The 16,174-nt window shown below is 41.0% G+C and overlaps 1 protein-coding gene across 2 annotated transcripts in view; it reads right to left on the bottom strand.

Moving 5' to 3' along the window:
- Positions 1-329: 329 nt before the first annotated feature.
- Sesn3 (sestrin 3) overlaps positions 330-16,174 on the bottom strand; it is a 55,658-nt gene continuing 39,813 nt past the window's right edge. For both annotated transcript variants that reach the window (XM_031345920.1, XM_031345921.1), the window contains 5 exons: positions 15,005-15,179; positions 11,213-11,331; positions 10,281-10,471; positions 9,268-9,412; positions 330-7,804 (listed from right to left, as the gene is read on the bottom strand). In XM_031345920.1, the coding sequence (XP_031201780.1) occupies positions 7,718-7,804; positions 9,268-9,412; positions 10,281-10,471; positions 11,213-11,331; positions 15,005-15,179 (717 nt within the window). In that variant the 3' untranslated portion in view covers positions 330-7,717. The remainder of the gene's footprint in view (positions 7,805-9,267; positions 9,413-10,280; positions 10,472-11,212; positions 11,332-15,004; positions 15,180-16,174) is intronic.

Below are 16,174 nucleotides of genomic sequence, written 5' to 3'. Positions count from 1 at the left end.
TACTCATATACATAAATAAATCTTTAAAAAAATGGATTTTAAACTCAGTTCTGATTCTGTGCAATAATGATGATATTGGCAATAAGCCACACTAATACATGAACGTGCCTTTTCTGAGACCACCCTTTAAAAGTAACAGTTGGTCTACATTCCAAACAACTAATGCTACTAAAGATCAAGAGAAAAGAAAACACAGCTCACAACTACCAGGGAAGAGGATGATTCCCATGCCCTTCACATCTTCCAGAGCACATGCTTCAGGCGCCAGGCAGAGGCAAACTGAGGTGAGAGTACTCTTAACTGTAAGTCATTAAAGAAAGAAAGCAGGGTCAGTTTTGCCAATTTTATTGAACCAATAAAATTCCTACTAATAACAATGAAATAAATTCTGCAGGTATAAACGTGATACAGTTTAACAAAACCCATTGTTCTGTACCTATAAATAGATTTTCAAAATGTCATAGAAAGTGCAGTTATGAATTGTTAACAGGTTAATACACAGCTCCTTTATTTCAGGTGTGTTTGTCTTGATTCACTAACAGTTCCTTCTTTATCTGTTCAAATAATATTACCCATCCCTCACAAAACAAAACGACAGCAGCAGAACGAGAAGAGAGGCATTAATCCACTACAGTATTACACGAGCTGGCCCATCGGGGTCGGCTTTAGTCAAACTGCCAAACCAGCAACATAACAACAAAAATCAAGCCTACTTATACATACAAGAAGCTCTCATGGGTTCTGTCATCTTCATAACTGCTGATGCATGTGGAGGGCATTATGGGTAACCACCATAGCCTACATTTACAGCAGGGTCTGCTTTGCTAGAACAAGGGTGAAGTGGCTGTTGATAAAGCTTGCTATTCTCAGAGTTGAACCTATAAAAAGGAGGCTGCCACCTGACAGTGAACTTGTGGACCCCTAAACTGCATCAATAGTCTACTGGAGAAAAGCTTAACTTAAAACCATACATAATAAGAGACTGGTGTGTGTGTGTGTGTGTGTGTGTGTGTGTGTGTGTGTAGCAGTCTTTAAGATCATCCACCTTACATGAGTCCAAAGTCACGTGCTTCATAAGGAAATTTACAGCAACAAAGCATGGGACTAGGAAGGGGATACATCACAGCTTCTGATTACATTGAATATAAAGTACCAAGGAACGCAGGGGTAACTCCGTATTAATACTGATGAGTTAAGAACTAGAACAGGTGCTTCACAGCATGCTACATACATCACTCACAACTTAAGGAGACGATGTCTACATGGGAAAGTCACGAAGTTGGCATCTGACTCGTGCAGCTCAGCTACAGTCTTCATGTGTACATTCATTATGCAGCTGCCCTACACAATCAGGATTCAGAAAGGCTTTCAAGTTCAACTCCTATTTCATAAGTTAAAAGCTACATCCAGTTCTTCCATGATGAGGAACGTTTCTTTCAGGTTTGCAGGAGCTAAGCCAAGTGGCAAGGACATGTTTCCAAGGTGACCTGACAGGGTTCTCGTTTACCTTGACCAGACTGTGTGTGTGCCTATTCAATTAGTATAAAGAAGATGCCCAAGTGGTCTGGGATTTGCTTCCAATCTCCATCTTGTTTTGGGTAAAAAGAGTAAATGTGACGAGAAAGAAGAAGGAAAAACCCTACTTCCTCTTCTGCAGAGACATCCAAATGCAAAGGAAATGTCTGCAGTAGATGTACAGTCATCTGATCACCATCCTTGGTGCTCAGGTACCATTAAGCTCAGGCTCTATTCTGGGAAACCAGTGAGAGGCGGGAAAGAGATGGTCTCTGCTTTAGAAAGGAAAGATCCTCGGCCACCCAGCTGACACATTTCCTTCATTCTACTTTTTGTTCTTTTACAGACTGGGAGAGCCAGTTAAAGTTTGTAAAGATCAATTAAGAAATCTGGTTTCTTCTGGATATAATGTGTACATTTAACTCAGTGGTACCTGTAAGCAACATTTTAATACTAAAGACCATAGACTCTCTCTTAACATTCTTTCTGTAAAAATGATACATTCATTTTTAGAGGTTACTTTGAGTAAGAAATAGACAATTTTAGCAAAATTTTACATACTAAAATTATATTTTTCATATTTCCATTTCTAATGTTTGGGGTTGTAGGAACTCTAAAGGGGGATGCTCCTTCTATAAGCTACTTTACAGCACAGGCTGGGTTACCTCAAGGCTTTCCACATGCAGAGGCAGACATTCCTTTACCCTTTCAATTCTGGCCTTCATGGCGGTGTGGTGCTAATTTAGTTAAAGCTAAGTGAACTCCTCATGATGTTGGGCACCAATCCACTGCCCAAGTAGGCACCTGCTTCACTCTTGGGTCTTTAAATGCATGGATTGGGCATTGTCCTGTTGGAGTGTTCATGCCTGGGATGGACACATCTGAAGACCATTAGAGTTCTCAGATCTACTCCCAAACAGGGCAGGCCAGCCAGCCATCTACATATGAACGTGTATCTCCTGTTAGGAGCCTGGCTGGAGGGGAGAAACTGCATTCCTGCCTCAGTACAACATTCTCTTCCTTAATGACACTATCTGGACATACGGGAAGAGCAGCCAGGGGGAATCGAGACACAAGCCAACAAAAGGTAAGTTTTCTCCTATTGGGAACAGGAGGGTTGGGGTTAGAAGCTTAATTAAGTCAAATTCAGATGTATCCAGTTTTTTTGGGATTTTTATCTCCATTATACATCAAATAGGCTAATATGATCTAATCTGACCTTCTAAACACCTTTCATTAGATGTCCTCTATGAGAATGTGTTTTAAGGCCCCAAAACCACCAATGAAACTGTTGTCTAAAACACTACCTCATTTGTCTGCCAGAAATCTCCTGTCCCACTGAAGAGTTATAGGTTAATCTGGACTGTTGGGGAATTTTAACTCTACATTCAAGTGACTGGGTCTATCACCAGTATTTAACCATCTAATATAGACCAAGTTAGGCTAGCAAGTCAATCACTCTGAGTTCCTGCTAAATGTTAAATTCTGCATGGTAGAAATAGTTCAATTTCTGTATCATGTATAAATATAAAGGTTTCTACTTTGATAGATAGAAGGCAAAGGTTTTATGGTTTATTTAAAATATGGACTAGTATTACTGAACAGCAGAGAATGAACCCACGAGAAGGCTGGGTGCTCTGAGTTTCTAGGCTCTTTGGGGATGAGGTAGAGGGCAGCAAGGTATTTTGGCAGCTGGGAAGATGGTATAGACAGCAGGGGGTGGACAGGACACATTTGATGCTGTGATAGATCTGGTAACAGAGATGGACAGTGAAGAGACTTGAAGGGAGTTGAGGAAAGGCATGTTTTTAATGATGGGGGAAAATGTACTCAGAAAGACACATCATACCGGTGATGATTAGCAGGAGGCTGGTGATGTGCAATTGTGAAAGGCATTAAGACCCAGACAGACTTAGGGAGGGAAGGAATGTGAGCAGTGGCTGAGGCACTTGGAGGAAGAGGAAGGCAGGAAAGGGTGGACACAGGCTGGTAGGAGCTTCCACCTTTATAGCAGTTACATTTGCCAAGAACAGCCAGAGTCTCAGCTCTGGGTTCCAAGGGTTCTTCCTCACACTCAGCCTGGATGCACAGCTCTGCTCCAGGCCACTTCACATCAGCCTTTTCTGTTCTTGGTCTTACCTAAGCAGCTGGTGTTTTTGACAGGGTTAGATTAGGAGTGAGATAAGCTGCAGATAGGTGCATGGGGTTAAAGCTCTGTGGACTGACAGGATACATTCATGTAATGGCCTGCTCTGAGTCTGCATCTGCGTCTCCACTGAGAGCCGTGCAGAGTGCCAGACACCTAGAAAGGGTTCCTGTTGCCACGGGCACAAAGCTTACAGTGCCCTCCCTATGGAGGAGTTACCTTTCCACTTGCTGGTGAGGTACCACTAAGAATGCTTACTTGGATCATCTTGCAAGTTTTTATTCCACACAAGATGGTCCTTTTCACAGAGAATGAGAGCAGTGATTTAGAGTTGTCCTTAAAACACGACACAAAGTAAAAACCTCATTTGCCTGTCGCAGCACACACTGTTTTTATGGTTCACACGGGATTTGTTCTGTTTTCCTTGTCTTTGAGCTTAAAGGAGCCTTACTATCATATAGCATGCACTTGCCACAGGAACTGATGACTTTTGAGTAATAATCTATAACTGTTTACTCATAAATTTACTTTGGTGTGGCATAAAGTCTAGGATTTTGGATTAGCAAACCTTCTGAGGTGCGGGAGGAAGTGTTTCCCTGGATGATATCCATTAGATCTTAGAATTATTAAAATCTTTAGGAGACATGACACAAACAAAATAGGGCTCTGGTTCAAATTTTACATGACCTTTATATAAATCTTACTTGAGTTTTCTCTTTAAAAATAGCCCTGTACAGCTGTGCTATTATTGGGTTTAAAACTGGTTCAAAAGGCCAAGATTCGGTGTTAGCGACCCTCTGATTTACAGAGCACCCTACGGGGTGGCGCATTATTCCTTGGACTGAGACAAGGAATATTTTTAAAAGTGGTCTCATCTCAAAAGCCTTTCCCCTTTGAGTATCTCGAGTCTTCCTGAGGAAATCTGGCCTGAGAAACCACTTCTTAGGCAGGCTGCAGCATTCCAACCACTCCCACAGACAAGTGGGCACGCCCACTTTCACATGTAAGGGTACTTACATATTTATTTCCATCTCTTTTTTTAGTTTTTGAAACAGGGTATCACTATGCAGCTCAGGCTGGCCTTGAACTTACTATGTAGCCCAGGCTATCCTCAAAACCACCATCTTCTTGCTTCAGGCTTCCAAGTACTGGGATTATAGGTATGTGCCACCAAGCCTGACTTCCTAGATGTTTTTGATAGTGATCTGAGAAATTAGGAACTAGCATAGATGCTGGCAAATGTGAGATTCCAAACAGAACCAATATGGGTTACAGGCTGATTTTAACACACAGAGCAGGGAGTTGAGGGCTTCACAATCAGACGTGCTTTTCACACACACTTGCACGCTTAAGTTTGGCACAGTGTGAGCCCCAAGTGTAGCTCAGCTTATAATAGGCTCTGTTATTACACCGACTGAGTCAGGTAGCTCCTTTTAAAAATATCACATTTATGTATAAAAAGCTACACTATAAATTACTACATCGTAAATTCAATACTCTGGAAAAAAAAATGCCACCCTGGAAAACCGCATCAGAATTTCAAGTTTGCGCTGGATAAAGAGGGTTGACAGCAAATTCTTACAACAGCATGCACACCGGGAATGCTGTATCTGCCAATGCACGGAGGTGGGGCTGCCTTCACAAGTCAACTTTCTGAGGCTGGTTCACTGAGGTTCATAAATACATTGCTGTGTTTTTATGCACATATTCTCCTGATTATTGACTGGTCCTGATGAACTAAAATGAAGCTTTTCTAGGAGAGAAATCTATTGAAGGCACTAATGATTTCCACAGCCCAATCTCTACTGACATTTCTGGGGCAACACAAAAACCAAAACCAAAAAGTAAGTGGTCACTGTACTTAACCCTTGTTTTTTCCCTTTTGGTCTAAAGCTTATTCAGGGTTCTGTGAGAATTCCTCCTCTTAGTCAGTACATAAAAACTATTTCCATCTGCCATTCAGTTCACCTCCACAAAATATGGGGCTATGAAGTGGAACTGTTTCTAATACTTACTTTTAAAAAATAATAATAAACTCTACCCTAAATGAAAATCTTAGCATGGGACGACACCCCTGTGCTTTGCCAGCCTTCTAAATACTTCCTTGTAGTTCAAACGATCTAAAGAAGGTGAGCACACAGCCCACACACCCAACAGATCACAAGAAACCTGGCACAGGTTCTCTGAATAGTCTCTTTAAAGAAACCACCCTGTCTTCAAAACCTTTTCCTCACATGGAGGATTTTAAACAAGATCCTGGAGTCTAAAACTACCTTTGCTGACAGGCCTACAACCATCTTTGTTTTCCTCTCCTGAACAAAATCTCAAGGAAAAGGAGCTAACATCCAGAAAAAGGTGGCAGATAGAAGGGGAACACTGGCCCACAGGCCTTTCATAAGAGAAGTCACCCACATAACAAGGAGACCCCAGATGAGCTCTCTGTGGAAGTTCCCTGGATGACTTACTGTGACAGACAGGGACAGTCTAGATTAGCATGGGTGTGAAGAATGCAGTCACCTTTCCTCAAGCAAAGGCCTCAGCTGAGTCCTCCAAGTGCTGCCGGGTCCTCCAGGTGCTGGGCAGCTCTCTAGGCACTTCACTGGTTCATTAACACAATGCAAATTAAAGCTATAAACACATAAGGTTGTGCTCTCTGAAGATAGTCTAATCAAAAAACATAAACTGATGCAAAAATGTGAGGTTTTGACTGTTTTTTTTTTTTCCTCCTCCCCTATGACAAAGCTGTGGCTTTGTTTTGTTTTGCTTTGCTTTGTTTTAACCTAGTCGCCCAAACAGAGTTTTCTGGGGAAAGAATGCTTTGGCATGTTCAGCCCCAGCAAGGTGAAACTGCAAACACCTAGCACAGTAAAGAACTGTGAAGGTCGTGTCTTCATGGCTCTGTTTAAAAGGACACTTCTGCAGTGACATGATGGGGAAACCGAGCTGAGTTCTAAAAAACACTGCACTGTTTTGTTGTTACTCAATCACATTAATGCACAGAAACACAATTTTTACCTTTGAATAACAAATTACTTAAGGTATTATAAGAGAAAATCAAGTAAAATAATTTCCAAAAGTGTAACAGGAAGAATTAGGGGTCTATTAACTAACCATCCTTAACTCTAAGTAAAGGAGAATGTGCAAAGAAACATTTGGTCGGAGTTGTGGGTGTGAGCTTGTGTGTACCGAGTGTGGGAGCCGTAAGCAGCAGTGTGGGCACCAGCTACTAGAGAGGACGGGGAGCCCCAGCCCGGACTCGGGACGCCTCAGTCCACTCACACAGACAGCCATGTGGGAAAACGGAGCCTCTGCTTCAGAAGACAAAGGAGCTGAACTTGGCATTTCAGTAGCATGCTATAGAATTCATCATAATTAATTTCACATTAAATTATGGATGATGTCTGTATCACATTTCACGTTATTGCCAATAGCAGTGTAAGAAAATCAGAAAAACTAAAACAGAACAGTGCCTGAGATCTCCTGGGGACATGGCCGTGCCTGAGGCGCTTGCTTCAGCAGCACATGCTTTTCCCCAGACTCAGGACACGTGTGGGATTTTAGAGCAGGAGAGGACACCAATTCTTTGCTGAATGTTGATATCTGAAAAACAACTGCTTGAGCGAACTGTAAGCATTTTCCTTATTTTTTTTTAAGTAAAGAAAAATAATACACATACATATGAACTTCAAAATATTGAAGTGAAGCATTAACAAACCAGTTCATGATTTATGGTCAGATCTGAAAATCCAACTCTTAACAACGTAAAGTAGTACTCGTCAGGGTTACTTTTGCAATCGTTAGCAATGTTAAGCATTGAGAAATATAAAACACACCATTGCACATGACAGCTGGAAAAAAAATCAAAACAAAACAAAACAAAGCAACCCTAACAACAAGAACAAAACAAAAATAAAATAAAAAACAAAAACAACAACCCCGACAGCTCTACTTTGACACTAGAGAACTGAGTAACTGCTGAGCTGCGTCACAAACAAGTTCTGATGGGAGTCCCAGGTGAGAGGCCCTGATGCATGCTGACACCCTCCTGTAGGTGCTTCAGGTCAGATGCCTAGTTATGGCTCGCAGAGCGTAAAGCAGCTCAGCCTGCATCCGTGCTTCCATCAGAAGCAGATTCACGTGGACCTGGAAACCAAACAGCACTGGCTTAGTTACTATGCAAAACCTGCAAACAGCCTAGATTAACAAGCTCTCCAGTGACCCTAAAGCGCCATTTGGTTTGTGAGTTATCTGATCTCTCCAGACACTCGCCACGTGCAGACTCTGGTAAGAGCACAGGGCACCTCTTGGGAAAACCACACCAGTGCACATTATAGTTGGAAGGCTGGTGTAAATACATTTACACTTTCTAGCCTGACTACAAGGGAATGTTACAGTGCTGAGTTATCCTGGTATCTTCCTATCACTGGGACATATTGTTGGGCATATTCTCCTGGTGAGTATACAATCTCTAGAAAGAAAGGAAAATCTATTGTGAATAAGAGCAGCCCAAAGATATACCAAGACTAAAGGTCAAGTAGGTAATCTGTATGACTGACTTTAAGACTAAAAATTCTTAGAAATGGAGCCATAGCATACTTTGCCAACGCCACGTGGATCACTGGGGACTGTTAGAACCCCAGGATGACTTTCTTCCCTCCAGCTTGGACAGTGTATAAAGGAGCCTCTTAGATTTCATACTGAAAAGGTCTAGGACCTTAAGCCAGATTTGATACTATAATGTTGATAAAGGTTCTTAACACTTACTATATTTTAATTAAGTAATAATTTACATACAATCCATCTAAAGATGCTCTTATGTAAATTGTTATTTGCCTCACAGGTCTTCACTATAATGACAAAATACTAAACTAAATGAGAAGTGCTTGTTCTAATCGTAACCTGGTGGCTAACAGGAGTTTCTAAGTGGCAGTGCCTTCTGGGCTGGGTGCAGTTCTAGGAAGTACTGTTTCTTAGTGGGATGGGAGAGTTACTGGGATTTAGAGCCAGTCTTTCAAAGGCTGATGCTAAAACAAATGTTACACCGTGCTGTCTAGTTTTTATGTCAGCTTAACAAAGTAGGGTCACCTGGAAAGAAGGAATCGTAACTGAGAAAATGTCTTCATAGGACTGGCCTGTGTGCAAGTCTGTAGGGCATCTTGGTTGCTAACAGATGAGGGTAGCTCAGCTCACTGAGGGTGAGTCACCCTTGGGCAGATGGTCTTGGGTGCTCTAAGAAAGCAGGCTGAGCAAGCCAGTACGCAGTGTTTTCCATGGCCTCTGAGTCAATTCTTTCTTCCAGGTTTCTGTCCAGACCTCCCTCAGTGATGAAGTGTGAACTGAAACGTATAATAAGCCCGTTCCTCCCCTAGGTGCTTTGGCCATGGTGTTTTATTATAGCAATCGAAACCTTGACTGAGACATATATCGTGTTGGATGGAGCACACATTTAAACTTTAGTGAACAGTCAACATCCTTAGATTAAGAAAACATGACAAACAATAGCTAGTTCAATGGTACCAACTCATTACCACAGCCTGCCTTGGTTCTTGATTAAAGCTGTCATGTTGAACATGTGTCTCTGGGGTCTGCTTGGTAATGACACTGACCTTCTCTGAATGAGTGAACTGCCGCCAGTAGCTGTCATACATGCGCTTTGTGGTTCTCTCAGGGTAGCAGGTCACTGTCTTGATGTAAACCTTCAGGCTCCGTTCGAGTAACTGGTTAACTTCTCCATAGTCGTAGTCATCATACCTGTGAGTGACAGCACTGACATGAAACCCAAGCTTCAAATGAGCAAGAGTAAGGCCAGCCTGCAAAGCCTCCAGGTGGATGTTCTAGGCAGAAGGTGAAAATCTGAGTCTAACACACCAGTATGAGTCAGGTGACACTTCAGACTGATGGAGGAGAAAAACAGTCTCTAAAAGTCAAAATTCAGAGTACTCCAAAATTAAGAGCCATGTGATCACATTTAGGGCTTAAGGGCACTTTTTTGATTTTTCTTTTGCAATGATGGAAACAAAACCCAGGCTGTAAACATAAAGACAACCGTTCCAGCTCCAGCTTCCAGGTGGTTTTCAGGTTAGGAATGTTAACCCTGTAGAGTTCTTTATATAACATGCTGAATTATGACCTGACTTGTCCAGAACTCTAGCTACCTCTCTATCTCTCTATCATTTATTTTCATGGTCATGTACACATGCAGTGTGTGCATGTATGGAAGTCAGAGGTCAAAGATCAGTGCTGTTCTTCAGATTCTGTCCATATTAGTTTTTGAGATGGTATCTCTTGCTGGGACCTGGGCTTGCCAATTAGGTAAATCTTGCTAGCCAGTTAGCCCTAGGAATCCTGTCCCTACCTCCCAAAGCTAGGATTACAAGTGTGTTCTTATGTAGGTGCTGGGGATTGAACTCAGGTCCCACTGGTCACATGAACAGTGTTTACCAAAGAGCCATCTCCATAAGCCCCAGATTCATAACACTTTAAGTGAAAAAAAAAAAAAAACCTCTAAGACCAGATAACATTTACCCTAGGAAGGTGTAGCTCCAAGCAGGCTAGAAAGAAAACAAATGCTTGAATTTCCACTCAGAAATGTATAAAGTTGTCTCCACAGTGAACATACCTGATTCCAAACATACAGTGAACATAGTTAAACAAAGCTCTGCGCAGCGTGGTCGTGTCAACATCCTCATGGGTGGCCATTGTGTTGTAGGTGAGATTGTAGACCATTCGAAACTTCTCATCCAGGAGATGTCCAATGTCAGAGTAAAGCCTGTTCACCAGTGAGAACCCATGATTTTCCCAGGTGTAGTCCTGAATGTAGAGAAAGTATTTACTTACAAAATGGGCACTCTCTGTTAAATGCTGTTTTTAATTTTTAGAATAGAATAAAGCTATTGAAGAAAGTTATTGGGAGGTACTTCTAGCTCAGTTCTAGGACAGCGGCTTTACCAACGGCGCCTCCTGTCAGGCTGTAGAGTGCAGAGGCAGGTTATTGTCTCATAGGGCTCAGTTTGGCATGTTTATGATAAACTCTGGCCACCTCCTCTGGACAGGCACTATGCACACCATACTTTATCTGAAAGGACCCAGAAGTTCTTGACTATTCCTATGCCACCAAACTTACTTGGGCATGAAGGAGTTTAAATTTAACTCCCTTTCCCATAGAGTCTATTGTACTGTGGAAGGCTGGTCCTTCCACAGCACAAACTACTGGTGTAGTCCTTTCTCAAAATGCCTTAGTGTAAATGTCATCATATTGTTTGATTTCTTCCCTGCCCCTCCAAAAATAGCGCAAGCATATGAAATTCTCCTGTATAATGCAGGCAAACAAAGCCAAGCATACAGTTTCCTTTTGACTGCTAAGGGTGAATATGTTGAAACAATCATCTTCTATCAGGACATCAAATAGAATGAGTTGAAAAATAGGTTAGAAACAGCTTTGCAGATACTATCAAACTGCCTCTGGCTACTTTAGAGGACACTAATGTTTTAACAGTTCTCCCTTGGAAGAAAAGGACTCTCTAGCTTCTCTAAGTTAAAAGCGCTGTGTACCTGGGCTCGGAATGTCGGCAAATGTTCTTCCCCTCGCCTGGCGAAGTCTTCATACCCAAAGCCTGGGTCTTCGATGTATCGAGAGACATCGGCTGCTACAATCATGTCATCTTCGAAATCTAATGGACAGTAAAGGCACTCAGGACACGTGCAGCGCTAAGACCAGGAGCCTGAACCCCAGTATTGACCACATGGCTTACACTCACAAAGTACCTACCAATGAAGTTCTATGTACAATTTCCTTATCAGATATTAGATATTAAGATTTCATTATAATTATGTAGGTGAAAAACCCAACTACACTGAAATATTTAAACAATAGTAGAAAAGATCAATGTGTCAGATTTACTAATTTTGAAATAGAAGCTCAACTCCTTGTTTTTTAGAATGATGTGTCTTTGTAATTACCCCCCCCACCTGATTTCAACTACTTATTTTAACAGTGATTAAACAAACTTTGGCTCTAGTCCATAAATGAACATATCATTCTCAAAATAAAAAAGTAGTTCCTATGCAAGGAATAAGTTCTTTGTAAATAATTTAATTAATGTTAAATTAATTCAGTTTTTATAAAGTGAGCAAAAATACTATAGTATAATAAAAAATGTAATTCTTATCTGGGTAAAACTTAGACGTTTGACAAACAATTACTTAAATTCTACTGAAAGAATATATATGAATATTCTAATAAGACAAAGTCTCCCTTTTAATGTTCAGGTTGTAGCCACTGATTAATGGGGATGCATGGGAAGAGCTTGGAAGAGCGAACTCCTATGTCACACAATAAGAACATGCACTGGACTCTAAGCCTGCATTACTCGGGCAGAAAAGAAACTGACATCTGCTGAGTACTTCCTGCGTGCCAGGTGGGATGCTGTACTCACATCAGCCACATTTTCTTTTTTTCATTATAGTAAGAAGAAGAATCCACTTAAGAAATAGGAAACTGTCAGTCAGCCTTGACCTGAAGCTTTTCTTGTTCTTTTTCCTTTCTCAAGAGCTGGGCATCGACCCCAGGACCTTGTGCATACTAGGCAGGTACTCCACCCAGGAGCACGGTCCCCAGTGCCATGTAAAGCTTTTAAGTGGTTTTCCTCTATGGGAAATTGTGGGATTATCTGAAATCCAAACTCGCTGCAGCACAGACTCTACTCGAGTTACCATGGGGATGGCAATGGCACTTGTGAAGCATTAGCTCCTAACTCAGAGAGGTCATGCTTTCTTTTGTCCACCCATCACACCATAACCAAAATGACAGAATGGGTAAAAAACGTAATCGCAGTCAGGTAAGCCTACAAGTTTTGTAAGTTGCAAAGTAAAATCCAACTAAGAATATCTGTGGTACTGAACTGTCAAGTTCTCCTAGCCCCTGTACTCCTGTGTCCCTGGATTCATTTGCAAGTGCCGACACTGGACTTGACTATCACAGTACTTCCTTTACCTTTGATACCAGTTTTGTTTTGCTCATGTAAAATTTTAAGCTTTTTATTTCAAAATAAATAGTAACTAACATATAAAAGTGGATCCCAGAAAAAACCTTATAACTTAGAAGCAGCAGAAGATAAGACCTGTTTTCTAAGTACTCTGCCCATGAAAAGGATGTATGATGGTCCCTCAACTACTTATATTTTACTACACTTGGGTTCCTCCAGTGTCCATGTGAGAAAGGCTGGACCAAAGGCCCTGTAGGAGGTGGAGTGTCCTGTGAGATGTTTAGGTGGTTGGAGTTCCCTCGGAAGTTACTGTAGGACCTTGCTGTGTCTTCCTGGATTGGTGCTGCCACAGGCACAAAGCAATGGGCAGCCAATCATAGGCTGATATCTAATAGGATACGCAATCACATGGCATTAGTTGTTTGTCTCAGTATTTGTAAGACTCACAGGGAATTGGTGCTATTCTTTCTAGAGTTATCTTGAAGAGTTATGACTACTCAGGTGATCAACAACCTACAACCAATGATGATATTAATATTTAACATCAAACATCAAACAAACAAATATTTAAGTTTGTACTAAAAGGAAACACCATTTTAGACACATATATACAACTTTCTGGGCTTTTGTTGTTGTTGTTTTGGTTTTTTGAGACCTCTAGTGTATATGTGTGTGTGTGTGTGTATGATTTTCAATAGCTAAGTAGTAGTGACGTGAGACACGAAATACTCCATTGTAGTATTAGAGTGACTTTCTCATAAAGATAATATAAGCTAATACAATAAACACAAAATAAAAATAAAAAACAAGTGTGTGTTTTCTTCAGGATTAAAAGGTTCTTTAGAATCCTTTCTAAAAGAGTCTTTCCCTACATGGAATCTGGGAGCTTTATCATACTGATACTTTTTTTAAATAGGAAAAAGTTGACTTCTACTTTCATTTTAAAATTGATAAATCTACATAAAAAGACAATTAGGCACTGTACAGGATTATTTTTCTATATTATCTTTCCACAGTTAGCAAATTTGGGACTGTGGATGGTTAATGGCAAAAATACTTAAACAATGGAACGACTGATAGATGATCTGTCTGTATTTATCTAAATCAGAATATAGAGGTGGAGAGATAGCTAAGTAGTTAGGAGTACTTGTTGCTATTTCAGAGGACCAGGGTTCAGTCTTAGCACCCATATGACATATCACAACCACCTCAAACTCCAGTTCTTGGGGTTCCAGTGTCCTCTTCTGACTTCCTCCAGTACCACACACACATTATACATATAAACACCTAGACAGAACACTAATACACATAAAATAAATCTAAAAATTTTACTTCAAATGATCAGGAGAATGACAAAGGGCAGGCTGCTCTTCCTGTAGCTTCCTGAGTCACTGCTCTGTGCTCCTTGACACATTAGCACATAGCACACAGGAATACAACTATCAGAATATAAGACTGACTGGTGTAGTTTTAAGAGCAATGTGACTTAGATGGCATCTTTGAGGGGTTTACATGTGTTTACATGCTGCTTAATAAGATTTACTACGTACTGCTTAGTGCCTTTAGAAGAAAGAATTGGAATGTCACCTTATTATTCCAAAATTCCTTAAGAGTATATGAAAATGCATTTTTACATTTATTTATGTAATTTTTTGTGTGTATATGTATAGCTACGTGCATGCCATGAAGTATATATGGAGGGTAGCAGAAAATTTGTGGGAGGAAGTTCTTGCCTTTTACAATGTGGATCTCAGGACCAAACTCAAAACTGCCTGGTTTAGTGGCAAGTATCATTTTGCTGACCTCAGCAATTAACCACTTTAAATATGTATTCAGACAGAGCATGGACGAGTCTACAGATGAGTCTCAGAGGCCTAGAGATAGCTGTGTGCTGTGTAACAACACTTGAGTCAAAGGCTGGGTGCATGTATGGGGAATGCTCCTCTCAGTGATCCTGGATCTAGGAAATCCTACTGCCTATGACACTCCAGCCAACATAGAGCAGTCTCAGGCATTTCACTTTTCAATCAACAGCCAATGGGCAGATAGTATACACTGCCAGATGCACAGCACATACCACAATGCAACACAAAGTCAGAGATATAGGTTAGTGAATTTACTATCTATGCAAGCGTGTAACTGTATACTAGCATGCCACACACTGTTCGTGTTCAGAAGCCATAGCACCCAGTCTCTGTGGGAGCACTGCATAGCGTTCGCACAACTGTAGGTTTCTGAGAATGGACCCCACTGTTGGTGAAGCAGGAGCACACCCCTCTTTATGTTGTCTGTATGGAAAATGCTAAAGGCGGGTGCCTCGTGTCTCTGAACAACTAACCAAGAGAAAGGACAAACACACCTGAGTGAGGAAACGAATGGAAAGTCTCTCCAGGGACGACAAAGAGACTTTCTTTCTTTTCCTTCTCAAAACGCGTGGTCATTTCTTCCCGAGAGGTCTCTTCATCTTCCCTGTCTTCCTGAAGCCTTTTCATCCTTTCCATTAAGGCTTCTAGCTCACCTAGCGAATCCACGATCTGGAGGGACAGAAGACAGTGTCGGTGCCTGACACTACGAATGCTCCCAGGAGCCCTCCCTCTGCAAAGCCACTGAGCATGGACAGAGGACAGTTATTTAGGCTGCAGCAGAGACTTTGATCAAATGGCATAACTGTAATGGCAGGCATATCTCAAATGTGGCTAGAGTGGACAACATAGAGATAGAAGGTAGGTGAGTGACTCAGGGGCTAGGCATGGGGTCAGAGGACCTGGGATGGGAAGCCATGGAGTTCTTTTTACACTGTAGTAACATCCTAAAATTTATTATTGCCAGTATCATACAACTATTTGGTTATACCTGTTTAATGGACAAACTGGGTCATAGGTTATTTACATTTTTTGAAGCTATTTTAGAAATATCCTGAATTTTTATTAACTCCATAGCAATTAGATGACATACTCAAATATTTTCAGATGTGTTAGACCACTTCAGTCACAATTATAAAGTGCATGTATATACATATGTATGTGTGTTAAAACAGAATTCTAGTGCTTGGTACATAGCAAGTTGTAATTTACTGAAAATTGAAGCAGTTTCAGACTTCTTTCTTTCTGTCTCCTTAGTCACGCAGTAGCCCGCAGATGGATGGGCCACTTTGAGATCTATTGCTCAAGGGTCTGGCTTTACAGTCCTCTTTTTATTATTTCTAGCAATATCACTTAGATTAAGGTGCCAAGAAACATGTAGGAAATCCAAAGAAATCCAGCCAGATGTATACTAAGAGTGTAAGACCATAAAGTTACTTAGGCAATGAAGATATTTAAAAGGCCATTTCAGGAGAGAAAAATAGTTATTTTAATGATAAATTTCAGCATGAATTTTTCATCATCAGTAGGAACATGAACTCTATAAATATGGTGTTTATATTTAAAAAAGAAAACTCATCTTCTTGGTTATAATGTCTTTAAAGTTCGCAAGGAGACCACAAGTGGGGTACCAGGAATCCCAGGATACAAGTTAAAAGTTTGGGGTA

This window comes from Mastomys coucha, unplaced genomic scaffold (genome assembly GCF_008632895.1).
Source record: "Mastomys coucha isolate ucsf_1 unplaced genomic scaffold, UCSF_Mcou_1 pScaffold23, whole genome shotgun sequence".
NCBI classification, from domain to species: domain Eukaryota; kingdom Metazoa; phylum Chordata; class Mammalia; order Rodentia; family Muridae; genus Mastomys; species Mastomys coucha.
The sequence above is the reverse complement of the archived record's forward strand: the minus strand, read 5'-3'. Positions and strand labels throughout refer to the sequence as shown.